This window comes from Balaenoptera ricei, chromosome 2 (assembly GCF_028023285.1).
Source record: "Balaenoptera ricei isolate mBalRic1 chromosome 2, mBalRic1.hap2, whole genome shotgun sequence".
NCBI classification, from domain to species: domain Eukaryota; kingdom Metazoa; phylum Chordata; class Mammalia; order Artiodactyla; family Balaenopteridae; genus Balaenoptera; species Balaenoptera ricei.
In genome coordinates, this window is record NC_082640.1 from 148,339,698 (window position 1) to 148,358,061 (window position 18,364).

Below are 18,364 nucleotides of genomic sequence, written 5' to 3' on the forward strand. Positions count from 1 at the left end.
CTTCCTGGCTGTGGTCTGCTGAGAATTGGGAAAGAGCCATGGTTATGGCTGAGGCTTCTGAAATGTGTAGCTTGATGCCGGGTTCAGGAAAATTCTAGACTTAACTGTCAAATATCTCTGGGCACTTAGGAAGGGAAGTGCAATCACTGTCAGGTTCTTGGTTATCCAAACAATGTCATCACTAACCACCCCATTTCCTTTTCACCGCAGGGCCCCGCCTGGTAAAGCAGGGGCTTGGATTGACATTGCATTTCTTGATTTCAGGAAGGCGTTGGCAAAGTCCTTCAAGTCTGTGTGTCTTTCTTGTGGACAGACAGGCAGGGTGCTATACCGTGAGGGGGATTTCCAGTGCATGGGACAGCTGTCCCTGAAGAGTGTAGGTTAGGGATTTCGGCCTGGCCCAGGGCTTCTGAAATACCATGGAAATAAGCTGAGCCATGTGGCACAACCTCTAGGAATGGGCGGCGCCACTTGTCACTTGAACCAAGTGTCTTTCATGTTCTGATACTTAATAGTGAGAAAACCCAAATTCCCTGTTAGCTGACAGTACAGCAGTAAAGAGAGACATCTTTAGTCTATTAAAAGAGAAGAATGGGTTAAACAAACAAACAAAAAAAGATTGAGAAACACTGGATTTAGAGTTTTCTGGCAGCGGAAGTATTTAAGTGGAGGAAGTGAGATTCAAGCTGGTAAAATTTTTCCAGCTTTGAGAAATTTATGATCAGAAATGTAGAGGAGAAACTATTAAAATAATCAGATTTTAAAGGTGATCCATTTTATATCTTCAATCACTGTTTCACTGGGTTGAGTAAGAAAAATCCTTGCAGTTTCAGGGTATTGTCCAGCTGTTTATTACAAACATTGCTTAGAAGTTGCCTCAGATAAGCTTTTTTTTTAGCTAAATAGGTCAAATGCTCCAGGATGTCAGACTTTTTGTCTCTCATCTAGTGGTAGCTTGTCTTATAAATATCCCAAGGTAGACATCTGCACGTCACCTTGTCTTTAGGTAGCGCCCTCCCTGGGATGAGTCTTGTACTAGTGGGATAGGGCTAGAGAACTCCCCGAAGAGGCCACACCTACTTCTGGTTCTATGTGGTGAACCGGGAGCTCTCATTGGGTTGGTGGTTAACCTTGCTGGAGGGCAAGTTGACCATGTATCAAAAGTCTTCAAAATTAACACAGTGGCCCAAAGAATTCCCTTTCCAGAAAGCTATCTTAAGAAAATAGATGATGACGGTGAGGATGATCGTGTTGATAAAGATGACAACACAGCTTAGGTTTATGGAATGTGCCAGGCACTGGTCTAAGTGCTTTAACTGCAGTTATTCATTTACTCCTCATAACAACCCATGTTGCAGGTACTATAACATCCCCTTTGTTAGAAGAGGAAACTGAGGCACAGAGAGGTAGGTGACTTGTCCACGGTCACAGGGTTAGGTTGTAGAGCTGTGATTTCAACCCAGGCAGCCTGCTTGAGAACCTAGACTCCTAATCACCCTGATTTGAAGATTTGCGTGCAAGTATGGTCACTGTGTGTTATCTATACTAGTGAAAGATGAGAGATAATCTATATTTCCAATACCGAGAATTAGTGAATCAATTGTGATATATCCATAAAATGGAATATTGGACAGCTTTTTGAAACTCATGTTCTTGAAGGACATTTAGAGATATGGATAATATGCATGGAAAAATGTTAAATTAAAACTTGTGTTATGAAACAACAATTTTATTGTATTTTTTTAAATTAAGTGTAAAGATAGATGTGTGTATATGTATGTTTCTATTTTTTGTTTTTTGAGGAAGGCTGATGAGATTATAGGTATTGTCAATCTTACCCTTCATATATTTACATTAACTTTTGTTTCTCTTTTATAATTTAAAATATTGTATATAAAAATGTTGCTTCATTCATTCTTGGTGTGGAGTGGCGCTCAATTCTCTGAGCAGTTGTGAAAGCTGCTATTTGCAGGACATGGACACCAGGTGGCGCTCTTGGAACTTTGCCCACCCTGTAGAAAGCCACCGCAAGAAATCAGGTGGACCAGACTGAGACATTTTCTATATACTCCCATTTGAGCACAAACTGAAACTCGGTGGCTTAGATATATTTTAAATGATTCTGACCCAAATACAGTAAGCACAGATCAGGAGTTGGTGCTGAAGCAGTTTTGAGTGGCAGAACCTGATCTCACATGTCAAGCTGTATTGATCTTTCCCCATGTGCTGTATTGAGGGTTGAAGCTGCAAGTAAGGTCTTCTTCATCCATAAATGCTTCATGCTGCACTGTGATTTCTGACTTGATGTATTCCTACTCTTCTTTGCAGAATCTTGTTTCCAGATCAACCCTAAGACGACAAGGAAAGGAGAGCATCAAAGAAGGAAATGGCATTGGGGTTAATTCTTCCAACCGACTTGGGATCAACAACTTTGAGTTCATCCGAGTACTGGGGAAGGGCAGCTTTGGGAAGGTGAGTCTTGGCTCCAAGTGTTTGGGTGGTTAAAGGACGCCTGCTGCATGTATGTTGTTTGCCTGTGCATGTATGTATACACATGGCCATTTCCCACGTGCCATCTGCCTTCTGCCTCAGATGAGGCCACACCCTAAGAGCTGCACGAGTTCTCACGCTCCCTCCTCCTGCTTTGCCATAGGTGATGCTTGCAAGGATAAAAGAAACAGGAAACCTCTATGCCGTGAAGGTGCTGAAGAAGGACGTGATCCTGCAAGATGATGACGTGGAGTGCACCATGACAGAGAAAAGGATCCTGTCTTTGGCCCGCAATCACCCCTTCCTCACTCAGTTGTTTTGCTGCTTTCAGACACCCGTAAGTATGACCCACATTCACTGCCTCAGTGGCCTCCTTTCTTCAAAAGCTGAGATCACAGATGTTGAAGGTTTCATAAAGTAGAGTATTAGAAACTTTTGGGGGATGGACTCCTAAGGTAGGGTCATTTGAAGTATCCAGTGACTTCTGATGACCAGAACCAATGAGCTAACTGCTTCCTTCCTTTCATGCTGTCCTGGAGAAGGATCACTTTGAGGGTTGTGTGTCCTAAGATTGAAAACGTCTTCATACGTAAGTCTTCTCTAGCAGAGTGAAGGTTACAGAAGTCTAAGAATACAGTAAATGTCATGGGCTGCTTATTTTGGTGACTTTAACCTCAGCTCTGTTGCTAAATGCTGAACTGGTTCTGACCCGGGGAAAAGAGTTCAGACCAGGATAGGCCCAAAGGGAGCACCTTGATTTGTAATGTCCCAAGACATTGCTTCTGGCCTCAGTCAAGGACCCTCTGCTTGATTCTATGGACTGATTGTGGGATTCTGTCTATCCCATCATGTTGTGCAATTAGGAATGCTTTTGGCTGCAGTTAACAGAATATGTGACTGACAGTGGTTTACACAATAGACAGAAAGGATGAGTTTAGTTCATTAGTACAGACTTTTTTCTTGCGAAGTCTGACAGTAGCAATGTTAGGGTTAGATTAGTTGATCAGTGACATCAGACATCTCTTCCCCGTGGGTCTCAAGGTATTTGCCACGGCCCTAAACATCACACCTCATATGACAGCATCCAAAGCAGGAAGCTCGGGGGACAGAGGCAGAAGGGCTTCATGGACCACTCTCCTTTTATCAAGGAGAGAAAAATCTTTCCTAGACCTGAGTTACAGGCTCACCCTGAGCTGCAAAGGAGGCTGGAAGAGAAAATATCTAGTCAAGATAAGCTGCTTTATCATGATTGGCTCGCATCAACCTTGACTTATCCCCTGGGGCAGGACACTCTATAGCCCATTTAACATTGGGCTCAGAACTGGGCTTCTGTTGTCAGTGGAGAGGGAAGAGGGCTCCTGTTGTCAGTGGAGAGGGAAGAGGGCTCCTGTGAAGGCACCAAGAGGGTCTGGCACAGATATTTCTTAATCTTCTTGCTGTCAAAGTCATTCTGAAAGAGAATTCAGGACATGTCCCTTGTTTCTGCTACCATTAGGGATGTAAAGGGCGTGATGGGAGCAGGATGGGGGCATCCCATCTGGTCCAGTGATGCTGCGATGCATTTCTAGGGAAAGTAACAGCTATGCCAGAACCAGAAGGGCCAGTCAGAATTAGTCAGGCAAAGAGAATGAAAGTGAATATGGAATAAAGGTTAAACAGCTCAGGCATGGATCTACTAGTAAACGGGAACAGGAGGTGTGAATAAAGCTCACGAGCATAAAATGTGAGGTTGAGGAGGGGCCTGGTGAGAACTAAGGCTGCAGAAGTAGCCCAGGCCGCTGTAGGCGCTGTTAAAGGGGCTAGGGTTTTAGTGCTAAGAACAAATGCAAGACATTTAAGCAGAGGAATGACATATCAGATTGCATTTTTTAACTATTAAAAACCATTTTATTTTATTTTTTTTTTTGCAATGGGTAGTATAAGCATCCTCCAAGTATCCATACCCTCTCTTTGAAAGGAAAAATTATTACTAGTTTCAAGTGTAGCCTTTCAGAGAATTTTTTTGCACACAAAAGTATACACACACACCACATATATGCATCCATATTTATTTTTCTAAAAAGCACAAATGGTTGTATATATTTGTCCACCATTCTGTATCCTTTTTTTAAGGAAAAAAAAATCCAAAATGGTTTTATTAAGGAAGTAAATCTCTGTAATGCATCTCGCAAAATTTACACATTTAAAAAAATTGAGGTATAATTGACATGTAACATTATATTAGTTTTGAGCGTACAAAATAATGATTTGATATTTGTATATGTGGTAAAATGATCACCACAATTAGTCTAGCTAACATCCATCATCACACAGTTACAGAATTTTTTCTTGTGGTGAGAACCTTTAGGAGCTACTTTCTTAGCAACTTTCATATATGCAATACTATGTTATTAACTGTAGTCACCATATTGTACATTGCATCCCCAGTCTCCTTATTTTTTTAAAAAATGTAATAATGTATCTTGAGATTGTCTCATATTTGTACATACCTGGCTGCCTCATTTTTAATGGCTACATACTATTCCATTTTAAGAACATGATGCAATTTATTTAACTTGTTTCCTATTGCTGTGTATTTAGGCTGTACTTAGACTTTTATTTCAAAGTTGCAGTGAGTTTCTTTGTACTTTTATCTTTAGGTACTTGTGCTATGATTTCTATATGATACACTACTAGAAGTGATATTGCTTGCTCAGAAGTAGATGCATTTATAATTTTATCTAGTTGGCCCTCTCTCCCCATCGTGGTTAAAGATAACTAACACTTTATCATTTAAATACCAGGCACTGTTCTAAGTGCTTTATGTGTATTATCTCAGTAATCCCATGAAGTAAATTCTGTTAACATCACTCCCATTTTACAGATGAACAAACTGAGGCAGGAAGAAATTTAGCTTCCAAGTGGCAGACGTTTTAAGTCTGACTGCTGAGCCCAAGCTCTTACCACTTGCTGGCTGTATTTCTAAATTCATACTCCCAAACCATGTGTGAGAAGGCTTATTTCCCCCACCCTCCTGTCATGGCATGCTACCTATCATTTTGATGGTTGGAGAGATTTTTAAAAAGGTGTCTTTGGGGTTCTAATCGACATTTCTCTGACAGCGAGTGAGGCTGAGCATTCACATATGTTTAAGGGTCCCTTGTGTTGGCAAAGACTCATGTACAGCTTAGAGAATGGATGGAGCAGGGAACACTGGAAGCCGGAGACAGGAGGGTGTGTGAAAGGGGATGCACGGCGTGCACTCCCATGCTGTCTGAGTATGTTGGGAGGAGCTGGGGTTCAAGTAAGAGCTTCTTGGGCTTCGGTTTCCTCTGCACTCCTTCCCTCCCCTCATGGTCTAGGCTCTTTGAGGCCACGCCCTCCTCATCAGTCTTCGGTGGCTCCAGGAGCCCTGGAGTCCTGGAGTCCCTGCCGCCCCTACCACCTTGCCCCTGATTCTTGCTTCCCATCTCCGGGTCCATGGTTCCTTCAGAGCTCTGGTTCTGCCCATTCTCCACTGCCACCCAGAGTATCCCCAAAACACTATTTCCCATGCTCTGTGCTCTGTCCACCTAAAGCCCTTCATCGGCCCTCATCCAGCTGTTTTCCCAGAGAAGAGTGGGGTGACAGCTCTGGGCTTGAGAACACCCTTGTGAAGAAGGCAAGACTGGTGGGTGGTACTGGTCACCCGCATGAGCTTCAGGCGCACCTCCTCCTCATTCCATGAGCCGGACAGGGCTATACTCAGGTCGTCTTTCCAGGGCTGCACCAAAGTGCAGATGGTTTTCTATGACATTGGGTTAGGTGATATTAACAGTTGACTGACATGGTTGTGCAGTGGCTGCTTCAAGTTACTCTAATGAACAAATAAAGAAGTGTCACCTACCCTACTCCAGGGGACTTTTACCTACCGAAGGAGATCCCCGTGATTCTATAGAAGCAGTCTGAGGTCTTACCAACAATTAGAGGGTGTTGTAGTAGAAAAGAACTTAACCTGGAACAGATTGGGAGACCAATAAATATAGAATATACAATGCAAAATTTTCCAGGAAAATATAAACTATACAGTATCCCCAAATATTAGTGTCCACATGTTATTTCCACAGTGTTCAGCCGGTCAAGCCTTTATTTTAACATGGGCCATCTATTTTTCCTAGTGACAGTTTCATATATGGCCACAAGGTGGCAGTCGTTACCGCAAGGTGATTTTTATTTCTGCACCAGAGAGAGAGGAACTGACTTTGGGGTTTAAAATTTGTGTGTTACAGTAGATGTCTCCAAAGCAAAGGATGATGGGAATTTTCCCTTGCCCTAGGTCTAGATGATAAAGTGTTAAGAACCAACTTAAAAGAATCAAGTGCATTTTTCTCATGCTGAGATAGAGATATACAGTTTCCATTTTGCTGTAGTTTAAGCCTTCTCTCGGATTTGCAAGGTATCAGACTCCACATATGCATAGCATTTGCTCTCTGCATCTGTCCATCTGTCAGAAATCCTCAGTCACTATCCCTATTTGCTACTGAATAACTATAAAGAACAGAAAATGTTAGTTACCATGAGAAATTAAAGCAGGTAAATGACTACTTTTCAGCTACTGGGTTTGGCAGGCCCTGGCCTCTGAAGTGAGCTACTAATCAGTGTGTTGTGCTGAACCGTAACACAGTTTAGAAGGGAGCCCAGGTGAGGCGTGGGAGCACCCCCCAGCGTCTGCAATGTGTCACTTCACTGTGAAGACGCTGGCAGAGACAGCAGTCCTCTTGCCGTCCAGCCCTGTAGAATGAGTGTCTCTGAGGCCCAGGAGAAAGGGAGCAACTTGCTGAGGATCCCTTAGGCTGGGAGTGCTGGAGACAAGGTTCATCTCTGGGTCAGGCTGACTCTGGAACCCGGCTCCGTCCACTTGGTGTCTTATACAACATTGAGGTTGTTGGTTCAGCATCTGCTTAAAGCCTCTCCTGTCTGCCCTGACTCACCTCCAACCTGCTGATACGGAAACAGCTCTGCCCTTGGAAACGGAAGACCTAAGTTCTTCCAGCTCTGTCTTCCTCTGTCTGAATGGCTTGCAACTACCTTAAAATTCCTTTGAGCCTTGAAGTTCTCATGGTTGAGATGAAAGCAGGATTGCTGTGAGGACCAAAGGCGAGAATGCAGACACACTGTTGCTACACGCGCGGCAACTCGGTGTTGTGATGACCGCCTCCTTCCCCACACCAAAAAAATGTCCTGGGCCTTCCCAGGGGCCAGCACAGACCCCACGTGGAGGTGACAGTAAACACCCACAAAGTAGGAATTTTGGAACTCCTTTTGTTCTTGATGAGAACAAAAAGATAAGCAAATTTCAAATATTAGATAATTTGTCGTTTGCTGCATAGAATTATGAGCCCATGAATTATTGCCCCTGATTTTTTCATAATAATGCTTGTTACTTGCATGTATATCATTCCACTGGCATCCTCATAAATTTCTGAAAGCATTGTAAATCCTAATAGTTTGTGAATAATATGATAATCTGGATCAAGACTTATAAGAATGCATATACTCTTGGATCTGTTGATTTTATTCCTGATAATCTAGCCAAAGAAAACAACGTAAAGAATAAATGTTACGCATAAAGATGTTTAATTTTCAATGCATTATTTATAAGAGGAAAATATTGGAAACAACTTCAGCCTTCAGCAATAGGAGTCTACTTAAACAATGTACGATTTGAGGAAGATTTTCAGCCAGTAGAGAAATAATTGAATATTAAGTAGTTAGATCATTGTGTGTTACTGTTGGAAGCATCTAACGTGTAATATTTATTGCATGTAATTCTTACATCAGCCGTAGAAGATGGGTACAATTATTATCTTTATTTTGCCGAGTGATAAAGTGAAGGAGAAGTTAAGTTACTTGCCCTAAATCTAACAGAGTAAATGGTGGAACTCAGAGATGGGAAGCCAGGAAATAGTGCAGAATTTATGATGATTAAGGGCATGAATCCATATCAGGTTTCACCCAGGACAGCAATGTGGCAAACCTGGCCCCTCCTCCAAAAAAAGCCTGAAAGGAGATGATGCCAGTAGACTATCAGGGACTGTTGAGAAGGTAGTGGAATTGGGGATGATCTTTTTCTTCTTTGTTCTGTTTGTCAGTTTCTGCAATGTGCTTCCGTTTCTTTGTCCATGAGGCTGGGAGGAGTGAGGGCTTATGAAACGAGCAGGGCCCAGGGTCTGGGCTGCCGGCCTGGCGTAGGCCACCTTCCCCACTCTTTCAGGTTAAATTCACTTCACACGCCTTTCATCTTAATCAGTGACTGTTGTGCCGGCAGCCGAGCCTGCTGGCATTTATGGCCTATGATCCGGGTCTCCCCACCCCCAGCTCCCAGGGGCTCTCCGTGGCTCTCCTGGAGCCCTGGCTGAGTGCTGAGGGCCGAGACCAGGACGAACAAAGAGGCAGCAGCAGCAGGAGGGGGAGTGGCAGAGTAAACGCGGGTCAGATGCTTTAGCCTTTGTTCAGAGACCCAGTTTGTTAGAGCAAAGGTTTCCATTTGGAAAACATAAGAGACACTGTGCTTGGTGCCCAAGAGCTGCCTCTGGTCGGCACGACCCCGGCCGCGTCGGATCCACGAGCCCGTTTTTCGGGAGAGAACTTGCTTGCATTTGTGAGCTGCTGCCCTGGGAGGGGCGGGGGACAGATTACACAAAACCTTTTACAGGGACAGAAGCCCAGTGCTCTCACCTCCCTACTGACGGGGTGTCCTCGGCTGTCACCTGCAGGGGTCGTCCGCGAAGCAGTGCACCTGGGGTTCCTGGCAGGGGCATCGCTTTCCCTAAGAAGCTGCCGCTCAGTGTCGGGCAACAAAGCAGAAATCCAGCCTTTGAAGGGCAGGGCGGCTAGGAATCTTGTGACCTAAGTGCTGTCAGCTTACACAACCGGTGCAAACTGATGTTGGTGCACTTAAACCACACTTAAAATACGTCTGAAAATCGCCTGGCAGCGTGGGTGCAGGGGAACAGTCTTTTCTCTGGGTTATTGTCTCCATCGTCATATTAAATATTAGCAAAGGGGTGTACATGTGAGAGAGAGACACAGACAGAAGAGATAGGCAGCAGGATGGTCGTGTGGCCCTGGAATGCATCTTTCAGAATCTCATCAGGAGGTGACTACACTGTAGCCTTCAAGAGGAGAGCTTTGAGTTCTCATCTTGACTTAGCTAATAGCCCCCTTGTCTTGAGGAAGGTCCCCTGCCTTGGATTTTTTTTTTTTCCAGATAAGCACCTCCTGTGTCCTTCTGTCACAGACCTGTTGGCAGAAATGCCTCCCAATAGGGACCCCCCACTGACTTCGTTCAGGTGGGGGTGGGAGGTGCAGTCAGCCCTGCACACCCAACGGCCCTCCAGCCCCTCCAGCTCTCGTTCCCTTTCCCGGTGTTCAGGGAGCATCTGGCAGCGACAGCTGGGCCACTTGGCCCCTGGTACAGCTTTACCCGCGATGCTCTAAATCACAGCAACATCCCGGGCAAGGGGAAGAGCCCTCTGTTAACACGTTACATAGCTGGTCGATTCTCGGAGCCTAACTGCACCAGCTTTGCAGAAGGGGTGGGTGAAGGATGAAGTAGCAGCAGCAGGTACTATTCACCGAGACCCTAGCATATTCTGGGTGCTTATATTCACTACCAGTGTCTCGACAAGTGTACAATTCGGTATTTCCATAAATAGCTGTTGAATGAAATATCTCATTTAATACTCAAAACAGTCCACAGGGGTATAGCTACTATTATCCTCATTTTAAAGATCTGGAAACTGAGGTCCAGAGAGGTTAAAGAACTTGCCCCAGATCACACAGCAAGCAAGAGTCCGTCTGTGGATTCTTAACCAGGTCGTCCAGTTTAATAATCTACGCCATTTCTAATATCGCACAAATAGAAGTATCCTCTCTCTGCAGTGTGCACAGCTGAGGAGAGTGTCATCAGGCAGGAATAAAGGCAGTTTTTCACAACATACAGTTTTGTGGCCTTTTATAAAATACCTAAGGAAAGGCCATTTCCTCTTACCTGTTTGGAACTGGGTTTCCTCCTTTCCCTGAGCAGTGAGTGCCATAAACACCCTTTGGTCTGCTTATGGGTCATTTGGTATAGTTTGCCTTTGGCTCAGATCAAAATAGAAAATGAGCCAGAACATGGTGTTTCCCAGTTGGGCATGTTCCCAACTTACTAATCATGTTCCAGCTGGGGACAGAATGCACATAGGCCGTCTCTGGGCTCTGGATTTCTGGGAAGCTGATTTAGGACCTTTGCTTCTGTCCTTGGAGGCTTCCCGGCTTCCCGACTATCTGTGACTCAATAGGGCCGTGAAAATGAATGGGAAGTAGGAGGACGCGGAGTTCTTGCTGTTCCTTTGGCTGTCTCTGCTCAGGGAGGACTGCCAGAACACTTGGTGTGACCAAAGGGCTTGAAAGGGTTGTGTTTCCCTCCGAGGTTGTTCAGCTGTAACTGACCTTGTCACTAGCTGTCACCCACACCGATGACCTAGAGATGGCCTGGACTCCCCACCTCCGTGTTTATAAGGCGGTTCGTGAATTGTGTGTCACTTCCGTTGACTTATCTGAGAGTTGCCAGGGTCAGACACGGCCCCTGTGCTTCCCGATGACTGGCGAGGCTTTGTGGCACTGAGTTTTGGTTACGGTTTTCCCTGATCGTGCCTGGGAACCTGCCAAACTATAGATACTCCCGCCTCAGCAGGGCCCTGTTTTAAGGCACTGGGCTTGAAGTGCCAGGAGTGGCTCCAGGCATGAGAATGGGGTGGGCTTTCTACCAAATAGTTTAGTGAAAAGTCAGCCAGTCCGGGATCACACTGATGGAGGGCTAGGGGGAGAAGCAGTGCTTTTAATCCTCAGTCTAGCTGGGAAGAGGAGAGTCACACACATGGCATAGACAGTATAATGACTGTGTTTACTCCATGCTACCAAAGGAAAGGTAGCTGAAAACGAGCACTGGCCTCTGGGGGAAAATTTTACCTGCGGGCCAGTCTTTCCTCAGAAGGGCAACCAGAATGACTGTAAAACTAACAGTCTAAGTAGCAGCACCTGAGGGTGGCCTGCGGGTGTTTCCCTGGGAAGCTGGGTTGGCCTCTGCCAGGACCAACTGGGACCTTGGGGCCAGGGCCTGACGCGACACCTGTGGGTGGCTGGAGTGGGTGCCCCTTACCCTGAACCCAGAATCGTGCAGTCTAGAAACCCAACTGGTCTGGGTGAAAATCACAGACCATAATGTCTTCTCGTTTTGAAATACTTGCGTTTTCCATAATTGCTTCATCACTGGTTAGAACCCAGCTCTGCCCATCTCCACTAGGTCCCAGAACAATCCGGGGCCTCTCAGGACAGGATCAGCCCCATCTGTCACTATCAACTTAGCCGACTTGTAGTGACAGAGACTTGTCCACCAGTAGGTGAAGATCAAGGGTGTGCATTCATTTGGCAGATGTGCACAGAGTTCCTTCAGGGTGAAGGCTCGCCTCTGAGCCCTGAGGACGCAGCAGTGGACAAAGCAAGGGGGAGCCCCTTCCCTCATGGAGCCGGCGTCCTCCCGGGGAGTTCGGGGGCCTGAGCAGCCTGCTGATAACATAGAGTCCGCTGCTGACCCTGCACGGTGGGCTGGTCCTGGTAGCAGTTCTGGGATTGCTATTTAGGACAGGCTCAGAGCAGCCATCTGCTTAGAAGAGAGTCTGCGGGGCTTGTCTTGAAGCTGCATTTGCGTGTGGATTCCTGTGTGGTGCAGTGAATTGAAGACCTGATGGAGATTCCTGGGGGCAGGGATGGCGATGGGGTCTGGAGCACCACTGGGCTTGGGGCCCAAAGCAGGAGACGTCATGAAAGAGCAGCAGCCCGGCTTACTTCCCATGCTCACGGTTGCAGTTGGTACAGTGTTCTTCATCCCGCTGGGAGGACTGGTCTCATTCCCTGCCCCCACCCCCCATCCCGTGCCGTCAAGACTGACTCGTGCAGGGTTCCTCTTCCAGCCTTCCACTGTCAGAGAGTACCTTGGCTCCGTCTCACCAGCAGACCGTCCCGCTCCACTGGCGGGCTCTGGCAGGCCCCGTCTTCCCTTTGGGACCACCCAGGGAGTTCCTGTTTCCTTTGAGTGCAGGCGTCCAGCTTTTAGTATATTTGCACAGCAAAAGAGCCCGCTGTATTTGGAGCTCACTCCTACCCGTTTCTTTAGGATGGTCTGTAATGATGTATTGCTTAGGTCTCACAAAGGGAGTCTTGGAACTCTTCCCAGAGTCTCAATTCCATTCTCATTGTGTATGACATTTTCAACGTTAAAATGATGTAATGTATAATTCCCAACGAAAACAAAAGAGGAGAGCCCTTCCCGCAGAACTCCTTCCCTCCCACCCATACATGTTTTCCTGCTCCTGTGCGGTGGCCGTGTGGGAAGTGTCTTCGTCTTTGTCCTTCCTCTCACTCCTCACCCCCAGGGAGCACTGACCCATAGTCTGCTTGTGAAGTGGGAACTAGCCTGTGCCCACGTCAAGCCCAGACCTTCTGCACTAGCGTGTGTCTCACCAATGGTGAAAGGAAGTTCAAGATAAGTGAGACACAACCAACAAAGTAGAGAACTGGACTTAGAGACTGGTTCAAGTTCCTCTTCTGGAAACCTGCAGAATTGAGAGCCTGCTCATAAACTTGGTTTGTCCCTCCCTACTTTGGCTTCAGGGCAGATCTGTAGCAGGAAGTTCCCTCCATGTTGCTCAGAACTTTACCTCCAAGACCTTGACCTTCACCAACAGGTCAATAGTTTAAGGAATTGAATGACTGGTGAATGTTCATCCTTTCCAGTAAAAAAGATTTAAAAAAAATAAATTTAAAAAAATTTAAATCACGTATTTGTACAATGTGATATCATTTGCCCACTACTAATATTGAGGGCAGGATAACCCTTTGTCACGGGAGGGGAGGGAGCTGTCCTGTGCGTTGTAGGATTAGCAACGTCCGCTGGCCTCTGCTCACCAGGTGCCGGTGGCACTTCCCTAGTTACGACAACCAAAAAAGTCTCCAGACATGACCAGATGCTCCCTGGGGGAAGAATCTCTCCAGTTGAAAACCACTGCCTTACATGAGTGTCTGGTGGTCCAGCCCTAGATATGGGAAGTCAAGTAGGCTAGATCACTAGCCTTTTCACAGAGGCCAAAGAAAACGTGACAGATCTTCTTTGTAAAGACATAAGCATTATCTCTGTTTTTTTCTGAGTTTGTAGACAGACAGAGCTCCTGTCTGGGGGCTCCTAACAGCTGTCCTGTCAGTGGTTGCACTGTGGCATTCGCAGGGACTGGGGCCCTGGTCTGGGAAGCGGAGGCGGAAGTAAGAGGTCTGTTGAACGTGAACAAGAGGTTATCACGCTCCCAGCAGTTCGGATAGGGCAGAGTTGTCAGAGCCTGGGACATCTAAGGAACAAAAGATTAGCTCAGTGAGCATATAGTTAAAATGGGTTATGTTAGAAAGCAAGCAATACAAATAGTGCAGCTTCTCGTGTTTTGGCATTTAATGATTCTATTTCCACTTTACCAACAAAGCACTGAATGAGTGACATTTTATGATAATCATCGTCACCACTCTGGTCTTAAAGGGGTGCCTCTCTGTGAGTCAGATTCCTATCCTGTGTGTGGTACAAATGATTGGAATTTACAAACAGAGATAAAGCTTTAAGAAATATTTCCCAACCAGTGTAGAAAAATGTGCTGGTAGCAATACAAGTTCGCTTTGGGGAAAGCAGACTTGCTGTTTTCTTTCTTTTGTTTCCATGTATGGGAATGCCATTTCAGCTTAAGATACAGATACCTTAGAGGCTATCTGCAAAACTGAGTGGTCTCTACATATTAAAAGTAGATTCTAGCCACCAGAGACATTACCTGTTAATATGTTGAATGGTAATATTGTGTCTACGTTGCATTTTTAATTCCATTCAGTAAATGTTTCCTGAGCCAGGGACATTATGTGCCAGGGACTTGAAGGCATAAGGAAGAACAAAATGTGGGCCTGCCCTTTTGTTGCTTTCAGGCAAGGGTCTTCCTAAACACAGATATGTCTTATCACTGTGTGATAGAAGACAGTCATAGCTTGGTCCCTGGGGAGGTTGGAAAGGCCTTCCATGGGAGGGGCTGTCTGAGCTGTGTTTTAAGGATGAATAGGAGCCCTACAGAGACAGAAGGAGGATGGGCCTCCCAGACAGAGGTAATAGCAGTGCAAAGACACAGAGGCTTAAAATTGTATGATGTGCCCAGGAACCCCCAAATAACTTGATGTAACAGGATTGCAGGAGAGGAAATATGGGGAGGAAAGAAGACATCCTTTGCTGAAGAGTTTAGACTCAATCATGAGGTGAAAGGAACTGGCAGGGAGCAACCTAAGCTTTGCATTTGGGGAGGGCTCCAGGTGGCTGTCTGCAGAGGGAGGAGACTTGGGGGCGGGGGGGCAGCCCTGGTAAGGCTGTTGAACCACTGGCCTCCTGAGCCTTCCTGCTCCAAGGCAGCAGTCACAGGAATGGAGTCAAGGAAACACATAGGAGGTGGAATTGATAGGACTTTTTAGAGTAAAAGAGCGAGAGGAATGGCCAGAGTTCTGACCAGTTGGGAGCCTGGGGGAACGGAATAAACGTTTTGGGTTCTTTTGTTGTGTTTTTGTTTTGCAGAAAATCCAGTGGTAAGATGTCGCTCAGAAACACTGTTCAGATGGGGAGTAGATTTTAGTGTCATCAGTATCCACTTGGCATAGTAGAAACTATCATTTAAAATATGTCAGTAGGTGTTTATAGAAGGAGAAGAGAGGAAGGCTGAAGAGGGATTTCTAAGTAAGGGTGGCTAAAGGTAGGGGGAAAAGAGAAGAATCAGGAGGAAGTGGTTTCTTAGGAGGAGCCATCAAGTGCCGAGATGAAGTCCGTTCACCAAGGGATTCAGAGCTACCCACTGGATCTGGGATATGGTTGCTGGTGTGGCCATCTTAGTCACCATTCTCATCCTTGGGGTCTGAAGGGCCCATCGAACTTCATTTCACCAGCTAAAGCTTCTCGACGAAGGTAACACAGTGTCCTCTCCCCTGGGTAAACGTTTTCATCTATTTCTGATTACTTTGCCCCTCATCTTATTAGAGCTATGTCTCTTTTACTTGGGTCTCCCTGCCTTTATAGTAAGGTCTGCATCTTTCTTCCTCAGTGGACAGTGGAGATCCGTATTTTGCACACGTTGCAAAAAGGATCTGGGGAGAGATTGTAGGGGATCTCATTCCCCAGCCAGAGGGCCAGAGAAGAATGATGTTGTGTCTAAACTGGAAGTCTCAAACTCAAAATAGCACATGGAAGGCACATTCCAGACAGAAATTTCAGCAAGCATGCAGCACCATAGAGCAGAGGAAGGAACAGACTCTCAGCCAGTGGATTTCCAGGCGTCATCTTGAGGCAGATATGGAATATTCTTGGCCCGATTTGATACTTCCCTAATTGGCAAAATGTTTAATCAGAAAGCTATAACCCAGAATCTCCTCCCATGAGGAAGAAATGTCTAGTTGATCCACAGATCAAAGGGAGACGTGAAATCTTCTTTAAAAAGTTGCGAAGTTTAGGAACCTCTGTCATGAAAAAGAATCTAAAGTGAAATGGCATAACGGAATTTTTACTCTTTATTCTGTAGCCCTGTACAAACTAAATCCATAAATATCTTCAATAGACTTGTTCCTATTTGATGCTGAAACCAAAATCTTTATAAAAAGAATGTACTATGTGAAATAATGATTTAAAGGAATCCTATCCTGCATACCTTTAAGTGACCAAACCTTTTTTTTTTTTTTTTTTAAGTGAATAATCACCTAAGGTATCTTCTTTGGGAATCTACATTCAGAATTAAAACACCATGTCCAGTTCGTAATAATCTGCTTTCAGAGATGCCTGTTTTTCCAGGCTAATAAAAATGATCTTTATCATAAGTCAGTGACTAGACTGTTAATACCATGTCTCTTATTCTCATTAACGTAAGCAGAAGTCCAGCTAATTGTAGGACTTCATAGAAATGGCATGGGGAATAGTATGCAACTGTTAAAAAAAATCATGGTTTTGATGACTAAGTACATCAGGAAATATTATGTAATGTAAGTGCAAAAGGAAGGGTATGTTTTTTTGTTTTCTCTTTTTCTGTTCTTTAAACATGCTATAAAGTGTTAAGTAGAATTAGGACATAAGGGGGAAATCAAATGTAGTTAAAATTACTTTGTAAATATGTGCTCTAAAATCTGCAGTTCTTTGGATGCTAAAAGCCATAAATAGTTTTGTTTCTCCTTGTATTTAGACTTCTCTCTCTGGGTGTCAGGATTACAGGTGATTTTATTTTCTCCATTTTCCATGTATTTACTTTGTAATTACATTTGAACGAAGAACATGTAATTACTTTTATAAACAGAAAAACCAAAGAATCAGGAGGAAGTGGTTTCTTAGGAGGAGCCATCAAGTGCCAAGATGAAGTCCGTTCACCAAGGGATTCAAAGCTATCCACTGGATCTGGGATATATTATAAATAAAGGGAAATGAAATGGTGTCAAGCAGACCTGCCTCTCTTGAACTCTTTCACAAACTGTTTTGACGGTGGGCGAGGCACTTCACTTCTTTGCACTTGACTTCCACAAACTGGCCGGGTAAAACTAGTCTTGGCAGTTTGTTCCAACTTTTCTAATCTAGTTTAAATTTTATCAGGAAACAAAAATGGTCTCCTGCTATGTTAGTTCCTCAAGGGTTTATTAAACCTTACCATAGTGCAGGCACCAGGGGCGGTGGTACTAGAGATGCATCATTTGGCATCTGGGCTCTGCCTTAAAAGGTTTCAGGCCCTCCAGAGAAAACATGACCAAGTGCACAAAGCCAGCCCAGCCAGCCCAGTGATACTGGGCAGGATGTGTGTGGACCAGAGACGCCAAAGGAGGCTCCACCAGGAAGGGAGGACTTGTGCTCCAACTTTGCTATATCCCTGATCATATGTTTGCTGCTTATTTATGCTTTAAAAAAACATCCTGGCCCAGATGTTTCACAGGATGTTGACCTGCAGGTTCGATTGCCTCGTTTCCCTCATCTGGTACATATGCCAATAAGCCTTGTCGAGTTTCATTATAAGAGAGGACCATAACGTATCCAGTTTGCCAGGAGAACACTTGGTCTTTGGAAAGAACTGTGTGTCCCTCCAGGTTTAAAATGCAAGCTCCTAAGGGCTTGTTATATTGGAGACATATTTCACCTTCCCAAAGACTAGTTTCTGAGCTCAGATAGGATGTACCATGCCTGTGGGCTTGACAGAAGAGTTGCTGGGTGATTGAATTAACTTCTCATATCTTCTGGGCTGAGCAAAATGATAAATTAAAAACAAAACAAACAAACCAAAAAAAAGCCATTCGATTCCCTCTCCTTGTTTCTTCCTTGAAGACTTTGTAATCAGTCTTAATGTGGTTAAGTTCAAGTTGTTTCCAGTTCAGGCATGGTGCAATCAGATTTCCTCACGGGGGTGCTTTTCTGCTGTCACCTCTTTGACGTCAGTAACGGTTTCCTGTTGATTTGAACTCCCTATTCACCCTGTAGATGACTTTGTCAGAGAAAAATTATAAAACAGAGGCACTTATGAGAAATACAACACAATGCTGTCTATTACTGGAGATTTCCTTTTCCTTGTCCACAGCCGGTCAATAGCACTCCACAGCTTTTGATACAGGGTTGATGTGTTACTCATTTAGAAGTAATTCCAAAGCAATTCTTAGAACTTGGGTAAGGAAGTATTGATGTGGCTCCCAGCTTAACATTGCCTTAAAGCAATAACTAAATTAGTCATTAACTTTAAATGTTATTTCTATTCTTTGTCTTATTTCCAAAAGGTAACCTGCATCCTCACTG

The 18,364-nt window shown here is 44.9% G+C and overlaps 1 protein-coding gene across 1 annotated transcript in view; it reads left to right on the forward strand.

Annotated features, from left to right (window-relative positions):
• Positions 1–18,364, forward strand: part of PRKCH (protein kinase C eta) — a 221,497-nt gene that overhangs the window by 130,599 nt on the left and 72,534 nt on the right. The window contains exons 8-9 of the mRNA XM_059914358.1: positions 2,329–2,472; positions 2,654–2,827. Coding sequence (XP_059770341.1) covers positions 2,329–2,472; positions 2,654–2,827 — 318 coding nt within the window. The remainder of the gene's footprint in view (positions 1–2,328; positions 2,473–2,653; positions 2,828–18,364) is intronic.